General features: G+C 42.2%; 1 protein-coding gene and 1 pseudogene across 1 annotated transcript in view; one reads left to right on the forward strand and one right to left on the reverse strand.

The window, feature by feature from the left end:
• Window positions 1-18,620, forward strand: part of LOC135511745 (polyisoprenoid diphosphate/phosphate phosphohydrolase PLPP6-like) — a 110,182-nt gene extending 91,562 nt beyond the window's left edge. The window contains exon 2 of the mRNA XM_064933221.1: window positions 17,069-18,620. Within this exon, the coding sequence (XP_064789293.1) occupies window positions 17,143-17,439 (297 nt within the window). The 5' untranslated portion in view covers window positions 17,069-17,142 and the 3' untranslated portion in view covers window positions 17,440-18,620. The remainder of the gene's footprint in view (window positions 1-17,068) is intronic.
• LOC135511470 (peroxiredoxin-6-like) lies at window positions 384-14,964 on the reverse strand (annotated as a pseudogene).
• Window positions 18,621-20,729: the final 2,109 nt, after the last annotated feature.

Here is a 20,729-nt window from a genome sequence, read left to right on the forward strand (position 1 = left end):
TCTCAGGATCCCTCACCGTTGACCCATGCTCTGCTACTTTCTTCACTGCCTCAGCATACAATACCTTTTGCACTACCCTTGGCCACTTCAACCTGCCTCTCTCTCACCGGACACTTACGATCCCCAGCAACATAAGCAACCAGACAGTTGACACACACAACATTACCCACCGAAACTACACAATTCTCTGTCCCATGCCCTCCTGCACACTTCCCACATCTTGGAATCTCCCTCCTACATACTACTTCACATTACCATAAACGTTGCACCTGAAATGGCACAGTGGATTCTGAACAAAAGTTCTAACAGGATAACTGATACATCCTAACCTGACTTTGTCTGGTAGAGACTGACTCAAAACTCAAAAGTACTGACAGTCTGTTTCACCACACTCCAAGCCGGGTCTGCAACACACCAAAGGGTGGGTGTCACAAACACCAGGAATTTTCAACATCAATTACTCCTCCAAACTTAACACTACCCCAGAAATCACTCCTTTCAATGGTGCCCTGTTCCTAAGAGCAAAGCAAGAAACAGATATTGACCCAAGTTGCGAGACACAGAGCGCCTGCTCCCTGGGGTTGGAAAGAACACAAACAAATGTCACAAGTCAACTACAAGTTACCGTCACTGATTCAGATTCTTCTTTATCATGTCTGGTGCCATTCTTCCTCAACACACATCTTCCCACTATACTCGGCTCCTCTCCTTCTTCCTCGCTGTCCATAACCACATCTATCCGTTCCCCACGCTCTTGCCACGCCTTCATCCGCTGCATTGCTTGCAGATGTGTGATGGCGTTTCTCCAAAACCCCACTTCGGTTCCTAAGCCCAATTTACAAATCTGGCTATTTCTGACCTCCCATGCTTCCTTCTGTGAAGGAAGTTGTCAAGGAAGTGAGTTTGTGTTTATACAGGACCTCCCGCCCCCACCTACCGTCAACCAATCATGTCAATGCGGAGTTATACGTGGCAATACGGAGCCCTCCACATTGTAAAAAATGTGGGAGGTGCACAGGGATGCGGTAAGGAGCTCTATTTTGCCTCTGCAAGCGGGCGGAAGCTCCGAAATTGCGTCACACTCTCCATATGGAGCATCCAGACCGCATTGCCAGAGTAAGCATACATTGGTTTAAGACGGAGGCTTGCACTGCTGTTGCTGGCACATGCACAGATCAAATACACTGCTGGATCTCCGATTAAAGATATGCTCCAGAACTTTGGCAACTACTAAATGTTTTTTAAACCTCCCTCTTTGGGCTGGATGTGTCAATTATGTGTAGTTCATGCATAATCTATGAGCAGAGTGTAACGGTTTTCTATAGGTGAAGGAGAGTTGGACCAAAATGCGGCGTGGCTATTGTGATTCATGTTTAATGAAAACAATGGAAACACGAATCAAATACAAAAACAACAAACGTAATGTGAAAACCGAAAACAGCCTATACTGGTGTAAACTAACACAGAACAGGAACAAGGACAATCACCCACGAAACACTCAAAGAATATGGCTGCCTAAATATGGTTCCCAATCAGAGACAACGATAAACACCTGCCTCTAATTGAGACAGCCATAGCCATAGACTTCAGACAGCCATAGACTAACCTAGAAAACCCCACTAAGCTACAATCCCAAGACCTGTGAAAAAAAACAAGACAAAACACACCACATACAAAAACCCATGTCACACCCTGGCCTGACCAAATAGATAAAGAAAACACAAAATACTAAGACCAGGGCGTGACACAGAGAGAGATATGGTGGACCATTTTTGGCCAGGGAGAGCTACTTTCAGAACTACTGGCTAAGTATACAAAATGACCATAGAATCTCTTTAAGCAGTCCTAATAATTCAAAAGATTGTTCAGAAACCAGGTGTTTTAAGCGGTGTATGCTTACAAGGCTGCCAAGAATAGAGAGAGGTCATGAGCAGATGGGATCCTGCATTTTCAGCATGTTTTTACAAAAATATTTTTCCACAAGGACATATACAGGATACTACCCTCCACAACATAACCTTCACTCCAAATCAAAACTACAAACCTACAACCTGATTTGGACAAAAATCCCTGGAAGGAATCCTACTACCAAATATTTATATTTCCAAGTAATATACAGGTAATACTCTGGCAAACCAATGACCAGCAAAATTATCAGAACAGAAACCTGAAAACACCATACAACCTGGAACTTAGTGTGTAATGTTTAGTCTGAAGCTACTTCTAAAGCCAATAAGAAAAATAAATTACACTGATATATTCTACTTTATAAGGACTGAATGCTAATTTAAGGCTACCAAGATTTCTAGGGCAAAACAAATCCGGCTGTAACTTCAATTAGCACTGAGGTGTGAAGTGAGAGGTGTCAAATCCCTTGAGCCCAACAATGGCAGGAGAGTTTCACAGCCTCCTTCACCCAAATGCAGAGGCCATTGAAGCCCCCTCCCTCTGTGCAGAGGTCATTACAATACAGTACCCCTTGGATTAATCTACATTTTGAGCTGATATGCACTTCCATTGTAAGTTACCTCAATAAGAAACAATATTGTTGCTTGGATCAAATCAGAAGATGTCCTCCTCGCAATCTCCAAAATACAACAGCCACAGGACAACTTTGTTTGGATGTCGTAAAGGACCATTCGCCAAAACTGAAAAGATATAGCTAGCTAACAACCTCCTTTTGCACATGGAAAAAAATGGTGGACAAAGATTTGCTAACTACGTTAGCTAGCTAGCTGGGATTTTCTACAAGGAATCTGCCTCCTGAAAAATGCTTCTCCCAAGCGGGTGTGACACCTACTCCAGTTGCCTGCAGCACTGCTGCTTGGATTCCAACTGGCAATCTGTTGACTGTCTGCCCTGGCCTGTCTCCCCCTGTCTGGTACAAGTTCCCCTTCTCTTCTGAGCTTTCACTTGCCTCCAGCACACACACACTTAAACACACACCGCAGACCTTGGACTGATCGGAATGTTAGGTAGGTTAATTAACTTGTGAAGCTAATTATGTGTGCTTACTTAGAAACACTTTAATTAACTAGTATAGGCCCACTATTTCTTTACTTGGTCTCATACATTTATAGCCTACTTGACTCATAGAGAGTTACTCACTCAAGTTATCTTGTTGGGGCGAGTGACTCTTTAAACTTACAATTTGTATTTATTTATTTATTTTTTATTTCACCTTTATTTAACCAGTTAGTTAGGCTAGTTGAGAACAAGTTCTCATTCACAACTGTGACCTGGTCAAGATAAAGCAAAGCAGTTCGACACCTACAACAACACAGAGTTACACATGGAATAAACAAATATACAATCAATAATACAGTAGAAAAATGTCTATATACATTGTGTGCAAATGAGGTAAGATAAGGGAGGTAGGGCAATAACAATGGCAATATTTTTTTTCTGCTTTATGCTATTTGCCTCATGACGCCTTTGTTGACGATGAACTTGCTTGTTTGTTCCCACATTCTAGACTCTGACTCTCTATCGGTTACATAGACTCTTGGTCTCCTAGTCTAACCACCTCTCTCTAGCTTTGTATTCATGTAACCTGATGAAGTTGCTGTATAATATGATCTTGTTGCCATCTGATGCGTATTCAAATGTCATAAAAAATCAACACTGCAGAGCTCTCCCTGTCCTCTGCCGTGCCCTGATTGTATTACTACTGATGATATCTGGAAATGTGCATGTACAAAGAGTGTTTTGAACAGTGATGTTAACCTTTCTGGTTATAACCTTTTCGGCAAGACAGATAATCCTAAGGTGGTGGAGTGGCAATCTTTACCAAGGAACACCTTCAGTGCTCGGTTGTCTCCACCAAGTCTGTCCCCAAACGAATTGATTTGCTGGTTTTAGGCATTAAACTTTCAAATAGCTCTTTGTTGACTGTTGCAGGGTGTTATTGTCCACCATCAGCACCGGCCTGTACCCTACCTAAACTCTCTCCTGGCCCCTTACACTAAGTATGAATTTGTCCTGCTAGGTTACCTAAACTGGTACATGCTTAAACCACCTGACCGAGTCCTTAAGTAATGGGACTCCCTCAATCTTTCTCAGATTATTACCAATCCCATTTGGTATTACTCCAAACACCCACAAAAGGCTGCTCTCGTTGAAGTTCACAAACAATCCTGATAGGTATCAGTCTGGTGTTTTCTGTAATGACCTTAGTGATCACTGTTTTACAGCCTGTGTTCATAATAGCTGCTCAGTGAAATGACCTGTTCTGATTTGTCATAGACGCTTGCTAAAAAACTTCCTCCATGACCTGCTCTCTGTAAATTGGTATAGAATCTGCTTGATCCCCTTTTTAATATTTTCAGTGGTATTGTTCAATGCCCCCCATATAGAAAATGAGAATTAAAAACAGGTTCAGCCCCTGGTTCAACCGTGATCTGGCAGAGTTACTCCACCTCAAGTATTCCATTAGGCGAAAGGCTCAGCACACGCATACTCAGGCTGACTGGCTCTCGTTCAGTCAAATGAGAAATAAGTGCACTCAGGCTATCCGGAAGGCCAAAGTTAGTTACTCTAAGGAGCAGTTCTCTCTCTGTGGACCTAACACCAAGAAGTTCTGGAAAACGGTTAAAGACCTGGAGAATAAACCCTCCTCCTCACAGCTGCCCATGCCCCTTAATGTTGATGATGTTGTTGTTACTGACAAGGAGCACATGGCTGTTCTGTTTAATCACCACTTCATTAAGTCAGAATTCCTATTTGACTCAGCCATGTCTCATTGCCCGTCCAACATTTCCTCATCTCCCACCCCTTCTAATGCGACAAGCCACGATGCTCCTCCCTCTTTTTCCCCTGCCCCACTACAAAGTTTCTCCCTGCAGGCAGTCACTGAGACTTGACCCCCAAAAAACATCTAGGTCAGATGGTTTAGAGCCCTTCTTCTTTATGTTTGCTACCCCTATAATCGCCAAGCCTATCACTGACCTTTGTAACCTGTCTCTCCTCTCTGGGGAGGTTCCCATTGCTTGAAAGGCAGCCATGGTTCATCCTTTATTTAAAGGGGGAGATGAAGCTGATCCTAACTTTTATAGGACTATTTCTATTTTGCCCTGTTTATCAAAAGTGTTGGAAAAACGTTCAATATAAACTGACTGGCTTTGTTGAAGTCTATAGTATTCTCTCTGGTATGAAATCTGGTTTCCGCTCAGGTTAGAGATGTGTCACTGCAACCTTAAAGGTCTTAAATTATGTAATCTTTGCTCTTGATTCTAAGCAATGATGTGCTGATATTTTTATTGACTTGGCCAAAGCTTTTGATACGGTAGACCATTCCAATCTTGTGGCCCAGCTAAGGAGTATTGGTGTCTCTGAGGGGTCTTTGGGCTGGTTTGCTAACTACCTCTCTCAAAGAGTGTAGTCTATAAAGTCAGAACATCTGTTGTCTCAGCCACTGCCTGTCACCAAGGGAATACCCAAGGCTCGATCCTAGACCTATCTGAGATACCTACTGCAGCCCTCATCCACATACAACACCCGTTCTGCCAGTCACATTCTGTTAAAGGTCCACAAAGCACACACATCCCTGGGGCACTCCTCTTTTCTGTTTGCTGGAGCTGGGACTCCCGACAAACGAGCTGCAAAAAACACTCAAACTGGACAGTTTTATCTCCGTCTCTTCAGTCAAAGACTCAATCATGGACACTCTTACTGACCGTTGTGGCTGCTTCGTGTGATGTATTGTTGTCTCTTCATTCTTGCCCTTGTGCTGTTGTCTGTGCCCAATAATGTTTGTTCCATGTTTTGTGCTGCAACCATGTTGTTGTCATGTCGTGTTGCTACTATGCTGTGTTGTCATGTGTTGCTGCCATGCTATGTTGTTCGCTTAGGTCTATCTTTATGTAGTGTTGTGGTGTCTCTCTTGTCATGAGGTGTGTTTCGTCCTATATTTTTATTTTTAATCCCAGCACATCGTCCCTGCAGGAGGCCTTTTGTCTTTTGGTAGGACATCATTGTAAATAAGAATTTGATTCGTTAAATTAAATAAATAAATAAAATGCAATGATTATGACTTCATGCCGACTGAGATAAGCACAGTAAGGTTTTTACATGACTAATGCCATAATCAGTTTAATATCAAATTATTAGTATGCATGAACTGTTGCCCCAGTGAGTCAACTGTTGCACCATTGCCATCTAGAGGATACACCATGTAAGGCTTACTGTCCATACACACCCCTTCACAGAACAGTCAGGATCTAGAAGACTTTGGTAATACAAAGACAGGAGATTCCATGCGCTCACCGGTACTTGGGACTATCCTGACAGAGTGCACTACATCAGAGCATGTAGTTACCAGGAGCAAGTAAAAAATAATGTAATATAAGGGACTTGTTTAATTGCAGTTCAACTTTGTGGGAATGGCAGTGCAGATGAGTGGAATAGAACTGTGAAAAGATGCCATGCTCTCTGATTCGCAGTGTCCTGGCAACAGGATGGGCCAGGGGGCATGGCCTAAGTCTAAAAAGACATTCTAACCCCCTCCTCTTTGTCCTTGGAGTTCAGCAGGAAAAATAATCCTTGGCAGCGAGTGTCCTCTATGGGTGCGTGTGCGCGTGTTCAGGTCTCTGGGTCCTTTACAGTATTATGCTCTGTGGGTTGAATACCTTTGTTAGGTAACACACACACCATGGTAGTTAGAACACTTGATCAGGTTCACATGTCAATTATTAATTAGAGTTCCTCTCATGCCACACTGAAAGCTACTTTGCCAGTCAGTATTTTCCTGGACTTATATACAGTATAGAATAACTCAATTTCAAATGGTTATTCCCTATTCTCTATTCTCCATCTGGTTCCAGAAAACAAAGTATTACCCGTCAGTGAGTTCTAAACGGTTACATCTCAGACTAAAAACAGAGCCAAACTCAAGTTTACTGTAGCCATCTATGGCTCTGAAGTCCTCCCTTACATTAGTGGATGTACTGCCATCTGCTGGTAAAACAGTAAAGCATTGGAGGGTTTCAGCAGTGTGTCAGCAACAGCTCTAGATCAGTGGTTTCCTATATTTTAGGATGCTTGGACCCAACTAAAGCTTCTGGTCTTTATCGTGACTCAAGTACCTTACCAAATTCATGTTTCCATGCATAACTCAGTATTGCACTGTGACCCAGGAGGGCCCACTAGTATGGGTGGGCAATTCCAGTCCTCAAGGGCCTGATTGGTGTCACAGTTTAGCCCCAGCCCCAGCTAACACACCTGACTCCAATAATCACCTAATCAGTTTAGAATGCAATTTGATTAATCAGCTGTGTTTGCTAGGGATGGAGAAAAGTGTGACACCAATCAGGCCCTCAAGGACTGGAGTTGTCCACCTCTGCAGGGACCTAACCCATCATTTAGGCACCAGTGCCCTACAGCAATAATAGCCCACAGACTATACACTACAACAGGACTTTGGCCTGTGGGTGGACGGTGTGTTCAATCTTACCTAGCCTCTATCAAAACACTTAAATAACTGTCTGTTATTTTCTAAGGCCTCGGTACTCCATCTGATAACACAATCATTACAGGAGGTAATTCAGAGTAAAGGACTGGGCCTGTTTGTATACTGGTCAAATGGATCCTTCCTTGAGGTCATCAATGGTCTGTAGGAGATTAGATAAGTGATCAAGTGAAAGCAAAGTTACTATTCAGTTACCGGAAAGAAGGATGCCTTCCCCAAGTATTGAAGCAGACAAACAAAAAGGTGGGATGGGTCCGTAATCATATGTTGCATAAAGCTTACTTCAATTGTATTTATTTTTAGTGTTTTCACTGCATCACAGATGGTGTACACAGACATTTCAGCTTTGCAGCTTTTTTCAGTGTGTTGGTACAAATCTTTTTCATTCAAAACAGCATTTGTAGTGAACACAGGTGAGCACCAGGTGCTTCTAATCAGGGTTGTCACTCATCTGCCAAGCAGGGATGTGGCTTCTCTGGTCTACCTGTATACAAGTTAGTCACAAAGAAATACTGAATTATAGGTTATGGGAGCAGGCATGAAGGGGAAATTGAGAGTATCAGGAGTGAACCATTCATGAATCAATTGCCTTACGTGTCTGCTCACTTGGATACATGACAACAATTCATGAGATTGCTTGATTTCCTTTGTGGTAAGCTCATGGCTTCTCTTTGGAATCATTTAACTACGTATTGAAGCAGACCTGTATTGTACCAAGTTCAAAATGGCTTTCCAACTTCACCACCAAAAACACACACCCCACAGTGGTCATTACAAACATGTGTTTATTGGGGTAGTAAGGCACTGTACAATGATACGGACATTAAAGCCCCGCTCCACAGAAGAATGAATAAATGGATGCTTAGTTGAGATGTAAGTATTAGTGATTTTATTTTATTTGGATCTCTTTTAGTCCCCATTTGGACTAATCTTCCAAGAGTCCTTAAACATTAAAATACAATTTATAAAACAAACACACTTTCACATATAACACACTATTACAAACATACATAATACTAGCATAATGACCCAATAAATGCTCAATCTAAAAAAAATATTGATTCTTCATCTACTATAATCCCACAACATTTCTATAAATATATTTAAATTGTTTTAAAATAATGTTTAAATTTATATACTGAAAGGTTTCTAGTTTGCTCAGTTAATTTATTCCATTTCTGTATTGCTCTAAATCGAAATGTTATTTTGCCTATTTCTCTTTTCTGTCTGGATAACGCATAGATGGTGGACAATCATTCCTAGTATTTACGGAATGTCTGTCTCTTACCAACTGAATACCGTTGTGAATAGAACTTGGCCGTTTTAAATTATGTATATTATAAAATCAAATAAGCATGTTTTTTTCAATTACCTTGTCGATTGATGACCAACCAAGACCACTGCACATGACTGCAACAGAAGACCCATATCTCCCCCTTAAAACAATCCTTGCTGCTTTATTCTGTGCATTCTGCAGTCTCCTAACTTCACTTGATGATGCATTTCCCTAGACCACCGAACAGTAGTTCACCTGACTCTCAATTCATGCTTGTGTTATTTGCTTAAGAATTTTTCCTGGTAAATATTTAGCTATCCTTCTGATTATGCATGCTGTTTTAATATTATTTTTTTTACATAGATTAGTTATTTGAGACGACCATGATAAGCAGTTGTCTAGCTGCACTCCCAATAGTTTGGTTTCTGCCACTTCTTCAATTTGTACTCCTCCCATACTTAATTGTATTCCATGCTGTTTTGGCCTTTTCCTAGTTGAACATTCTTGGTGTTTAAAACAAATTTGTTTTGGCAAACCCACTTCCTGATATTCTCCAAATCTCCTTGTAAAGCCTGCTGTACCTGTTGAACCGATTGCCTTGCTGCATAAATTGTAGTATCACCTGCAAATATAGTAAATTGAGTTTCAACCAAGGCATAGGGAAGGTCGTTGGTATATATTAAATAAAGTGGCCCAAGGCAGCTGCCCTGCGGTATTCCACAGTGTAACACATTAGGGGAAGAAAATGAACCATTGATATAGGTGGCCTGTTTCATGTCAGTTAGATATGACTGTACCCAATTCAATGCTACCTCCTTAAAACGATAATAGTGAGATACTTTGATTAGTGCATCTAAAACATACAAGATTGTCAGCTATGAAAAGTCACAAAATAACTGGATTAGTAGCAGTGGATACCCCCCCCCCCCTCCCTTTGGGGAACAGTTCAGCGGCTTCGGCACCAGAAAGAGCGGGAATAACCATACTCTTCTGACCAGGCTGAGCGCAACAGAAGGAGAATTATGAAGTAAAAACCCAAGATGTCACCTGTAAAGTTCACTTTAAAAAAATGTGTCATACCTTTTCAAATTGACCAATATCGAAATGAGATCGAGTGTTTATCTTCCAGTCAACATGTGTACCTTCCAGTCAACAGGTGTGGCCGACTTCTCAAGAGCAGTGAGCTGCAGAGAGTCGATGACACGAAGCAGTTCGTCAAAGTTCCTACCAGTGGTGGCCGGGTACATGATGGACAGCTTCATCTTCTTATCTGGACCAACCACAATTACCTGGGGGAGGGACCAAAGGGGAAGGGTCACAAACACCATTTGGACCTTAATTTTCTTCAGCAAAAATATGTTGCCCTTTACGTCTCGTGGGTGTGTGTGTGACCTCACTTACACAGAGTGCGGTGAGGGGCATGCCATCCTTGTCAATCTCATCAGGGTCCAGCATGCCCAGCTGAACAGAGCTCCCTCATCATCAGCGATGATGGGGAAGGGCAGGGGAGAGCACCCACTCTCACTGTTAAACGGCATCACATCCTACAGACATAGAGAGGTTAGAAATCAGGGGTCAGCAATGAGGGGGAAGGGCAGGGGACCGTATCACCTTTAGTGGCACCGATTTTGATAAATCTTTACAGACTACACCACTGCTAGTAGGGTAAAAGTGTTTCTTTGCTCAGTAACTCACTCATGTAATCATGGTGTGAACTACAAACAGAAACTGACTGTATCTGTAGTATAATCTACAGAACTAGTCTGAAATGTAAACTATAGAACCTGACACTCTGCTCTTTCAGACACATCAACATTAGGGTGACTGGGTTAGAGCAGGTTGTGGCCAGAGTGCATGTTTTATTTTCAAGTGTTAAAATGGTGGAGAAAGTTCCTGTGTTCACAGCAGCAGTATAAATATCAGTAGAATGGCTGGACTTCAGATGAAATGAATATTGTTCCTCATTGTGGGAAGGAAGGCTGCCATTAGTCACACGGTTACAGAAATGTATGTGTTGGTAGAGGGGGTTGGGGCAAGTGGTTTTCACAGGACAGATTTTCACTACGTAATTAGTTAACTTTTCTTCACAAAAACTTGTTGTTGCGAGCTTTGGAAGACGGGGGCGGTGTTGCTGTAACCTTGCAACCTATCCATATGGCCCATCACCAATACCCCAGTGTAAGATTTGATAACTTGGCAGGCCAGAGGAACTCTTTCCCTGTTGGACATGACAGAGGCTTTGGCGGGAGGAGGTAAAATGTTTAGGACCTTGCAGATAGAAATGTAATGAATGGAGCTAACTGTTCTACATGACAGACAAACATGTTCTACACAATATATTTTTGTAAAGAAATGGCCATCTGTGAATGCAGTTGAGCCAGAGTAACAGCTGTGCAGACTAAACCAGTCTCAGGGGATTACACAGGGTTTGTGCATGTAATATTGATTTAGATATGGCTGACAGTGTTACAATATGGTAGTAAATCTGTGAGAGATTGGCTGCCCATATTGTAGTTAGGCAATGTGCTCTACATTTTAACCACTTAGGCAATGGATGCAGAGAGACAGGTAGAGGCAAACCTTGCTCCAGGCAAGATGGTCAGCCACGCTGTCTATGGACAGAGCGATCATCTTGATGTTGGCAGCACAGGCCAGTTCTGTGGTACACACTGGAGTAAAGTCCTGGGGGTGGGAGAACAGGACTCCCCATCTGGAGGAGAGAAGCTATCAGTAGGTCTCAAGACAGAGTAGAGGAAATACCAGTCCAAATGCTCTGCAGCCAGAGAGCAACAAGTGGGTAGGGGTGGGAACAGACTCAGGCCTAAAACATTACACAGTGTTCGTGTTTCACTTTAGCCGTTAACACGTCAGACTACGTAAGGGCAGGTGGATGGAAAGACTGAAAATTATGTGACCAGTCTTTGGAATATATGGTTGATCAATGATTCAACAGTGTGTGGAGTGTGTAAGTGTGAAGAAAATAACAGGAAAACTTGTGGTACTAGTAACAGATGCTTCATAGAACCACACCTTTTTAGCATCATATTACATCAAAACAATAGACTGGGTCATGGGCTATTAAAGCAAGCTCTCTAAACATTGCTCTCCTCCCATCCCTTCACCACTCATTGTGTCAGACTGGGACAGTATGGAGGTTGGAAAAATTGTTCAAAGTAGGGTAACAGGTGGTCTTTGATAGGACAGGTCAAGACAGTAATTGTGACCACCGTCTTGTTTTTACTGAAGTACCACAAATTACACATCATTCTGTTTTCAGTGTTGGAGAGTAGTGAACTACATGTAGTTTAATACATTTTGATGTAACTTGGTAGTTGAATTAAATGTTAGTAGTGTTTTCAGTAGTTAATTGCTTTTTTGCCATGTAGCAAATCAAGTGGAGATTTGGATAGTCATTGCCAGCTAGCTAATGTCGTATCCCTCTGTTTGAGCCAAGTGTTTGAGTAACTAAACTAGCCAGCTGCATTTGCTAGCTAAGTAAATGAAACTTTAAAAAACAAACAGAATATCTAGCTTCTCCTTCATTTTTAAGAAATTAATTTGTTAAAAACAGTTGTCTTTCTCTCTTTGAGTCAACTACTCAGTATATGTTATGCACTGCAGTGCTAGATAGCTGTAGCTTATGCTTTCAGTACTAGATTAATTCTCTGATCCTTTGATTTCATGTTCATGGTGTAAGATCTCTGATAGGTTGGAGGACGTCCTGTGTAAGTCTATGGAAGGGGGTGAGAACCAAGAGCCTCCTAGGTTTTGTAATGAAGTCAATGTACCAAGAGGATGGAAGCTAGCTGACCTCCGGCTACATCATGCTGCAGAGTGTTGTTGAGGCTACTGCAGACCTTCATTGCAAAACAGTGTCTTTTAATAAATTATATGGTGAACATATTTAGTCTAGTTTTCAATGTTTAACCATTTTTAATTTGAAGAAATTCAGGATGGTCCTCCCCTTCATCTGAGGAGCCTCCACTGGCCTGTATCTATCCTCAGTATAACATCAAAGATCCTGGAAAGAGTTGACATGAGCAAAGTTATGAATGTCAACAAAGTCTAATGTGTGATTTTCAGTCGTGTTTGTCTACTTTACGTGACTGACTTCATCAGGAAAGAGATGGTTAAGGGAAATATCTGTGGAATGGTACTGCTTGACCTGCAGAAGGTTAACCACTGTCTCCCAATCTCCAAACTGGAAAGGGAAAGGGGGATAGCAAGTGGTAGAGGTTAATGGTTCACTGTCTAAGGCAAAACCAATAAGTTGTGGCATTCCACAGGTGAGATTGGTTGGGTCTCTTCTGTTTTTAAAGTATAAAAAAAATGTGTGTTCTTGCCATCTTTTCCTTTATGCAGACGACTCTTCTCTTCTGGTGTCTCACAAAAGTAAAACTATGTTGGAGAGCATACTTAGCACAGAGCTTACTAACATTAGCAAATGGCTTTGAGCTAATACGCCATCTCTGCACTTAGGTAAACCGGAGGCAATTATTTTTGGGTTCAGACCTAAATTGTGTAGGTCCTCTGAAAACAGAGTGGAGTTAGGAGGTGAGGTGCGGACTACTAAAACCTCTGTTAGCTACCTTGTATGTATCCTCTATGGAAACTTGGGAGATGTGAGCATGGCCACTAAAGTGCTAGGGAAGGTTAATACCAGGACTAAGTTTTGGGCTAGAAAGTCCAAGCTGCATGACAAGAACTCCACGAGAGCGCCAGCCACTGCCCCAATTCAATGCCATTTTGACTACTCTAGTAGTAGGGGAAGCTCGAGCTAGCCCAGAATAAGCTGATCGGGGTAGTATTGAAGGTGAGTCTACGTACTCACATAGACAGGAGCAGCTTTCAGGAACTCAACTGGCTGCCTGTTGAGGGTGTCTCCGATCAGACTGGGTTAGGTTTACAGGAGTATTTATGGTTCTGCACCCAGATATCTAAGTGATTACTTTCCCCATGCTAAAAATGCACACAATCACAGCACCTGATCAGGTGTTGCTAATGTGTGCTTATACAGGTTCAGGAGTAATGCTGGGAAGGTACTTTCTTGTATACTGGAGCCTCAGAGTGGAATGAGTTGCCTCTGCCCACAAAAACGACATCCTCTCTGCGAAGCATTAAAAATGAAGTAAAAAAACTGCCCATATGAATGTACCCTACAATGTAACTGCAATGATGAGATAGTTGTTCTTTGTTTTTATGTTTTATTATCTCGCTGTCATACTGTGTTCAACAAAACACACCATCAGTGAGTTAGGCTACTGATTATGCAATTGATGACAGTCTGCTGCAGATACAAAATAACAGTTCAAATCAAATTTATTTTAAAATTTATTTATTTTATTTCAGCCTCCAGTATTTATGCTGCAGTAGTTTGTGTCGGGGGCTAGGGTCAGTTTGTTATATCTGGAGTACTTCTCCTGTCTTATCCGGTGTCCTGTGTGAATTTAACTATGCTCTCTCTAATTCTCTCTTTCTCTCTTTCTCTCGGAGGACCTGAGCCCTAGGACCATGCCTCAGGACTACCTGGCATGATGACTCCTTGCTGTCCCCAGTCCACCTGGCCGTGCTGCTGCTCCAGTTTCAACTGTTCTGCCTGCGGCTATGGAACCCTGACCTGTTCACCGGACGTGCTACCTGTCCCAGACCTGCTGTTTTCAACTCTCTAGAGACAGCAGGAGTGGTAGAGATACTCTTAATGATCGGCTATGAAAAGCCAACTGACATTTACTCCTGAGGTGCTGACTTGCTGCACCCTCGACAACTACTGTGATTATTATTATTTGACCATGCTGGTCATTTATGAACATCTGAACATCTTGGACATATTATGTTATAATCTCCACCCGGCACAGCCAGAAGAGGCCACCCCTCATTGCCTGGTTCCTCTCTAGATTTCTTCCTAGGTTTAGGCCTTTCTTGGGAGTTTTTCCTAGCCATCGTGCTTCTACACCTGCATTGCTTGCTGTTTGGGGTTTTAGGCTGGGTTTCTGTACAGCACTTTGAGATATCAGCTGATGTACTAAGGGCTTTATAAATACATTTGATTTGACAAAATAACAGTTGAGATACAGGTAGGCTACCGCAGATCATCACACCGACTTGTTTAGCCTACAACAGGTAGCACTATCTAGTTTCCTAGGAAGTCATGGAATTTGATCTTCCCGATGGTTGTCTCGGCTTCGAAGTTGGGGAATTAGTCTCCTAGCAGTATCCCAGGCATGGTCCTCTCTCAGCGGCGAGGAGATGTGATACAGATGTTATATGGTTTCCACTAGTTATAACAGCCACAAAGTCAAAATTGGCTGTATCGTAAAAACGTTAAAGGTCTTCATTTAAGGTTATGGCTAAGCTAATGTTAAAATACAATCTTAATAATATAAATTGTAGAAATAGTCGGGATTAATGACTTTGTGGCTGTAGTAGGTTATAGGCTAGGTAACCTAATGTAGCAGACATAAAATAGGCTCTGGCTCATATCTGTGCCATTTATAGCATCAGTGACTGCATGGGCAGCGCCAGTGAGGTAATCTTTATTTTGAAGTAGTCCATTTTCTTCTTCACGATTGGTTGATCCCTCCTGATGACCCAGTTGGACATGACTCCAACCAGGTCACTAGAAAGGATCAGCTAATGAAGTTGGTAGTCCCACTCAGTTGACTACATAAAAATGGTGAAAGCCCTAAATGGCAATGCCGATGCAAATAGGCCTTTTGGCTCTATGTCTAGGCCAGGGTTTCCCAAACTCGGTCCTGGGATTGCTCCTGGGAGCACATTTTGTTTTTTGCCTGCGCACTACACAACAAATAATTAAAGCTTGATTATGAGTTGGTTATTTGAATCAGCTGTGTAGTGCTTGGGCAAAAACCAAAACGTGCACCCAGGGGGATCCGGGACCGAGTTTGGGAAACCCTGGTCTATACACATGGCCCTGAATGAATGAACAACAGAAGAGAGATTTACATGTATATAAAATCCCCCACCAATCAAAGCAGCGATCTCACTGAGGCAGAGGTGATTAGTGTAAAGTTTAAAATGCTTCCTTTTCATATATAAAGACATTTTGATTAAGATTACTAGCTAGCCCTAATAGAAAAATGTATTGCAGTCAATGCACTCTTAGCCCTTTGGCATAGCCGTGGGAGGTAGGGGGGTTGCAGTACATCCTGAAAAATCATTTTTTTGTATCTAATTATAGATAAGTTGACTAACAAATATTCTACCAAAATGTCAGAAATTATAAGCAGAAACATATCTAAATTAAGTATAAAATAATTATCCCGCACCACCTGTGCAGGATAATGTGCTGTCTCCATCTGTACAGAGCATTTTCTATTGGCCAGTTTGCAGGTTAGGGTTGGGTGCAGGACTCAGTTTCACTTCATCACATAGTCAGGCGGTTGCGGATGTATTATTAACAAATGCTTGTGAACAAACGGCTGACCCGCGCATCACTAGTAAACACACACACACACTCTTCAGATGCTGGTGCCAGATTCTCTCACACACACACTTACAATGCTGATGCTAGAAATACACATCCAAGGGCGATCAGGCAGAGTGTGCCATCTCTTGTCGTCTCAAGTCTTCCAACGCTATGAACAGTCAGACACTAGAAGAGACAGAGAATGTCCCCTGTTGGTGTGTAGTGATGGTGTGGTCATGGGGTGAAAGAGTGTCTGAATGTCTGCCTGTCTCACAGACAGAAAAATAAACAGACAGAGAGTTACAGAGAGCGAGGGGTCCTCAGTGCAGTTTAAGTATTCACAAGGTTCAGCCTGAGCTAGAATCTACAGTACAGTAGCAGAGTGTGCCGGTACCACTCAGTCGGCAGAAGTCTGTTGTTGTGTGACATAAGCAGACAGGAGAGGCGGTCCCTGTTGTGTGACTATGTGATGTAGCCAGAAGGGCTGGAGGAGCCAATGACAGCTGCTCCTTTACAGCCCAGATAAGGAGGAAAAGACTGCAGCTCTCTCTGTCTTTGTTTCTTTATCTTTCCTCACACATCTTGTCTCTTTCTCTCTCTGGCAAAAGGCCAAAGCTGTTACTGAGCGCGTGTGTGTTTGTGTGGAGGTTCGGCTCAAACAGGCATAGAGTTTGTTGTCTCATATACTGTGATAACATTATACGTTTGTACGGGTGCAATGTGTATTGCTCCTAATACTATATGCTGGGTGTTAGTGTATTTGTTAGTGTGTGCATACATTTGTTTGTTTTGGTACTGTATACTGTTTACTGACTGGTCTGTTTGCCAACCATGTAATTGCTCTCATCTCTTTCCCCTCTCTCTCATATCTCCCACCCCATTCTGCGTCTTCTCCCCTCAGCTCTCATTCTTGACCTGATCCTGGTTGGCATCGTGAAAGCGGTCGTCCGTCGGTGCTGCCCATCCCACAACCGCATGGACATGTTCGCCACCTTCTCTGTGGACCGCTACTCCTTCCCCCAGGGGCACGCCACCCGCGCAGCCATGTGTGCCCGTTTCCTGCTGGTCCACTTGGTGCTGGCCACCCCCCTGCGGGTGCTTGTGTTCCTGTGGTCTGGTCTGGTGGGGCTGAACCGGGTGCTGCTGGGAAGACACAACATGACCGAGGTGCTGTTTGGCTTCCTGATGGGCTACTGCCAGTACAACCTGGTGGAGATGCTCTGGGTATCATCGCTGGGCATGCAGGGGCTCCTGGGGCTCATCCAGGGGTGAGAGGAGAGGAGGGGATGGGAGTGTGTGGTAGGTGGGAGACAGACGCCCTGTCCCAATATGCATGAAACATTGACCGATCCTGTGGTCACTCATCATTGCCTGTTCAAGACAAACAAATACAACAAAGCCTACCACGCACCAACCATCCACCCATATGTAACTGCAATCAGAAGTACCTAGGAGCAGGGTGCTCTTCCATACTGCGATAAAAGAGAGAGGGAGTGAGAGAAAGTGTGTGTCTGTGTGCGTGTCTCAGAGAGATGTGTTCTCAAAGGGGAGAATGAATGCTATAGGTTAAAACTTATGAATTGATTATGGTGTCTGTGGGGTGCTCTGAAAAGAGCAATGTAATTTATGGAGGACACATTATGTATTGACTTATTTTAAACTTGTATGGTATAGAGCCTCACAGTGGAGGTGTCATAACAGCCATAGAACCTTACGGTCAAACAGGGAAATGGTTCCAATCGTTTTTCCACCATTCATTTTTCCCATAGGGAATTTTAGAAACACTTCAAATAAGGGCTGTGTTTAAATCTCTCTAATTATTAACGTTTAAATTTTGGGGGCTAAATACAAGGTGACTTTTATCAATATATTCGGCTCTATTTGAAAATTTGACAATGCTAATTAGCATCAAACTAGAACATCATGCAAGACTACAAATCCCTGTAAGCTCCAGCAAGTCATCTCTAGCTGACACCTTTGCTAACAGGCATCAAATCAAATCAAATTTATTTGTCACATACTCATGGTTAGCAGATATTACTGCGAGTGTAGTGAAATGCTTGTGCTTCTAGTTCCGACAATACAGTAATAACCAACGAGTAATCTAACTAACAATTCCAAAACTACTACCTTATACACATAAGTGTAAAGGGATAAAGAATATGTACATAAAGATATATGAATGAGTGATGGTACAGAGCGGCATAGGCAAGATGCAGTAGATGGTATCGAGTACAGTATATACATATGAGATGAGTATGTAAACAAAGTGGCATAGTTTTAAGTAGCTAGTGATACATGTATTACATAAAGATGCAGTAGATGATATAGAGTACAGTATATACGTATACATATGAGATGAATAATGTAGGTTATGTAAACATTATATTAAGTAGCATTGTTTAAAGTGGCTAGTGATATATTTTACATCAATTCCCATCAATTCCCATTATTAAAGTGGCTGGAGCTGAGTCAGTGTGTTGGCAGCAGCCACTCAATGTTAGTGGTGGCTGTTTAACAGTCTGATGGCCTTGAGATAGAAGCTGTTTTTCAGTCTTTCGGTCCCAGCCTTGATGCACCTGTACTGACTTCGCCTTCTGGATGATAGTGGGGTGAACAGACAGTGGCTCGGGTGGTTGTTGCCCTTGATGATCTTTATGGCCTTACTGGCCTTTATGGCCTTCCAATTTAAAACTTGCACAAGACCATTCACAGAATTTTCAATTTTAAAGAAATGTAGCCAATTTATTCATTACTATATTTAGCTAACATTAGATAGTTAGTTAATATAGAGACTCTTACCTTTGCCTCGACTCTGCATTCTCGTCCACATCATCATGGCATTTGTAGTTCTTTAAGATAGTCAAGATTAGCAGCTAATTATTTAAATTTTGGGGGGTAAATACAGGCAAATATATTGATAAAAGTCACCTTGTCCTAGAGCGATTTACACGGTTATCAAAATGTCATGCCAAGGTAAGCCTGTATGAAACACAGTGAAGTGTTTCTAAAATGAATGATGGAAAAACGTTTGGAACAATTAACTTGTTTGACCACTTGGTTTTACGGGTATTATGACTCATACTGTGCTACTCTATGTAAAGTTCACAAAATGAAATGGTTTGTCTTTTTTATTTCTCACTGAAATATAGTCACCCTGGATGTGTTATTGCAGATCTTGAGGAATAATACCAGTTGTCTACAGATAGGTGAATGCTAAAAAATAATTAACATTGATGATGTTTTAACCAGAGACAGGAGGCATGGTTTTCATTCCAAATTAGATTACCCAACAACTTTACAGCTACGCTGACATCAAACATGTAGTTCATTCATTTTATAACCTGTTAATGTGTTAAACGTGATCTCTCCTTATCTATGGCTCTGAGACCTGATCCTGAAGATGGTTCTCATCTTGTGGAGAGTTGATTCCTTAAAGTAACTGTCTAAATAGTTTTGCAACAGGTTTGCAGTGGTTGCAGGGAAAACCGGAGAGGCCAGGGCAGGTTTTATAGTTCAGTCCCAGAGATGGCAGAAGTAGAATAGCTTTTTGTCTTTCTGATAGAAAGGGAAGGCACCTCGTCAGCTGTACAACTGAATGCATTCAACTGAAATGTGTCTTCCGCATTTGAGATCACAAGACGGGGAAAGTCCAAGACTGGTTGCTCATTCCTGCTGTACTGTTTTGTTACAGGTGTAACTTACACACACACACACATTGTAATGTCTGTGTGTCGGTGTAGACAAAGCACCCGTCTGAGGTGCATCACTTAATGTTTGTCCAGGTTAAACCCCTGTGTGACGCCTGCTTTAGTAGCGGTGTAACCTAACGTAGCAGGCGGGTCATTCCATGTCATTTCAGTGAGCCATGACACCCACCATCTCCGATTGTTCTGAAAATGTTTCTGTAGTTAGAAACTGATAAGATTTGCCTTATTATTACATTATAACATTATTTGGTTGAAATATAATTTGATCTCTAAGAAATTGAGCTAATTGATTGCACCCAAATTGGCCATTTTTAAATTATAGGATTCTATAAATATACTACATAACATCGGATTTGGACCCCCAAAAATTCAAACAATGAGTTAGACATGAGGATTCCAAAGAAATGGTGAAAAGCCACCCACGGACCACCACACCCCACGCCACTCTCAACCCAACAAGTATACAGTACCAGTTTTATATGTTTGACAAGTAGTGTGAAGCTGCGGCTCGGAGTATTGTTTCTTCATCCTATGTAATACATTCTCAGTGAATTTGGTGATGTTTTTTCCCCCTGTTCAGAGAGATTAGTCTTTAAAGTTGTAATACATTCTGATATTACCAGGTTCTGACCACTAAATGGTGCTGTTCCTGCTCTTGGGTATAAAATACAATTTCCCCTTAAATGTTAAAGGGATACATCTGGTTGTTGGCAACTCCGCTAAGGGTGGTAATGGTGTAACCATGGTGCGTGCCTTAGCCACTAGTTAGCTGTGGGCCGGATCTAGTGGCCAAGTGCTTTCCACCGTGTCCTTAACTGCCCTACTGTTAAACTGCTCTCTGCTCTGACTACT

Source organism: Oncorhynchus masou, chromosome 24 (genome assembly GCF_036934945.1).
Source record: "Oncorhynchus masou masou isolate Uvic2021 chromosome 24, UVic_Omas_1.1, whole genome shotgun sequence".
Taxonomy (NCBI): Eukaryota; Metazoa; Chordata; class Actinopteri; order Salmoniformes; family Salmonidae; genus Oncorhynchus; species Oncorhynchus masou.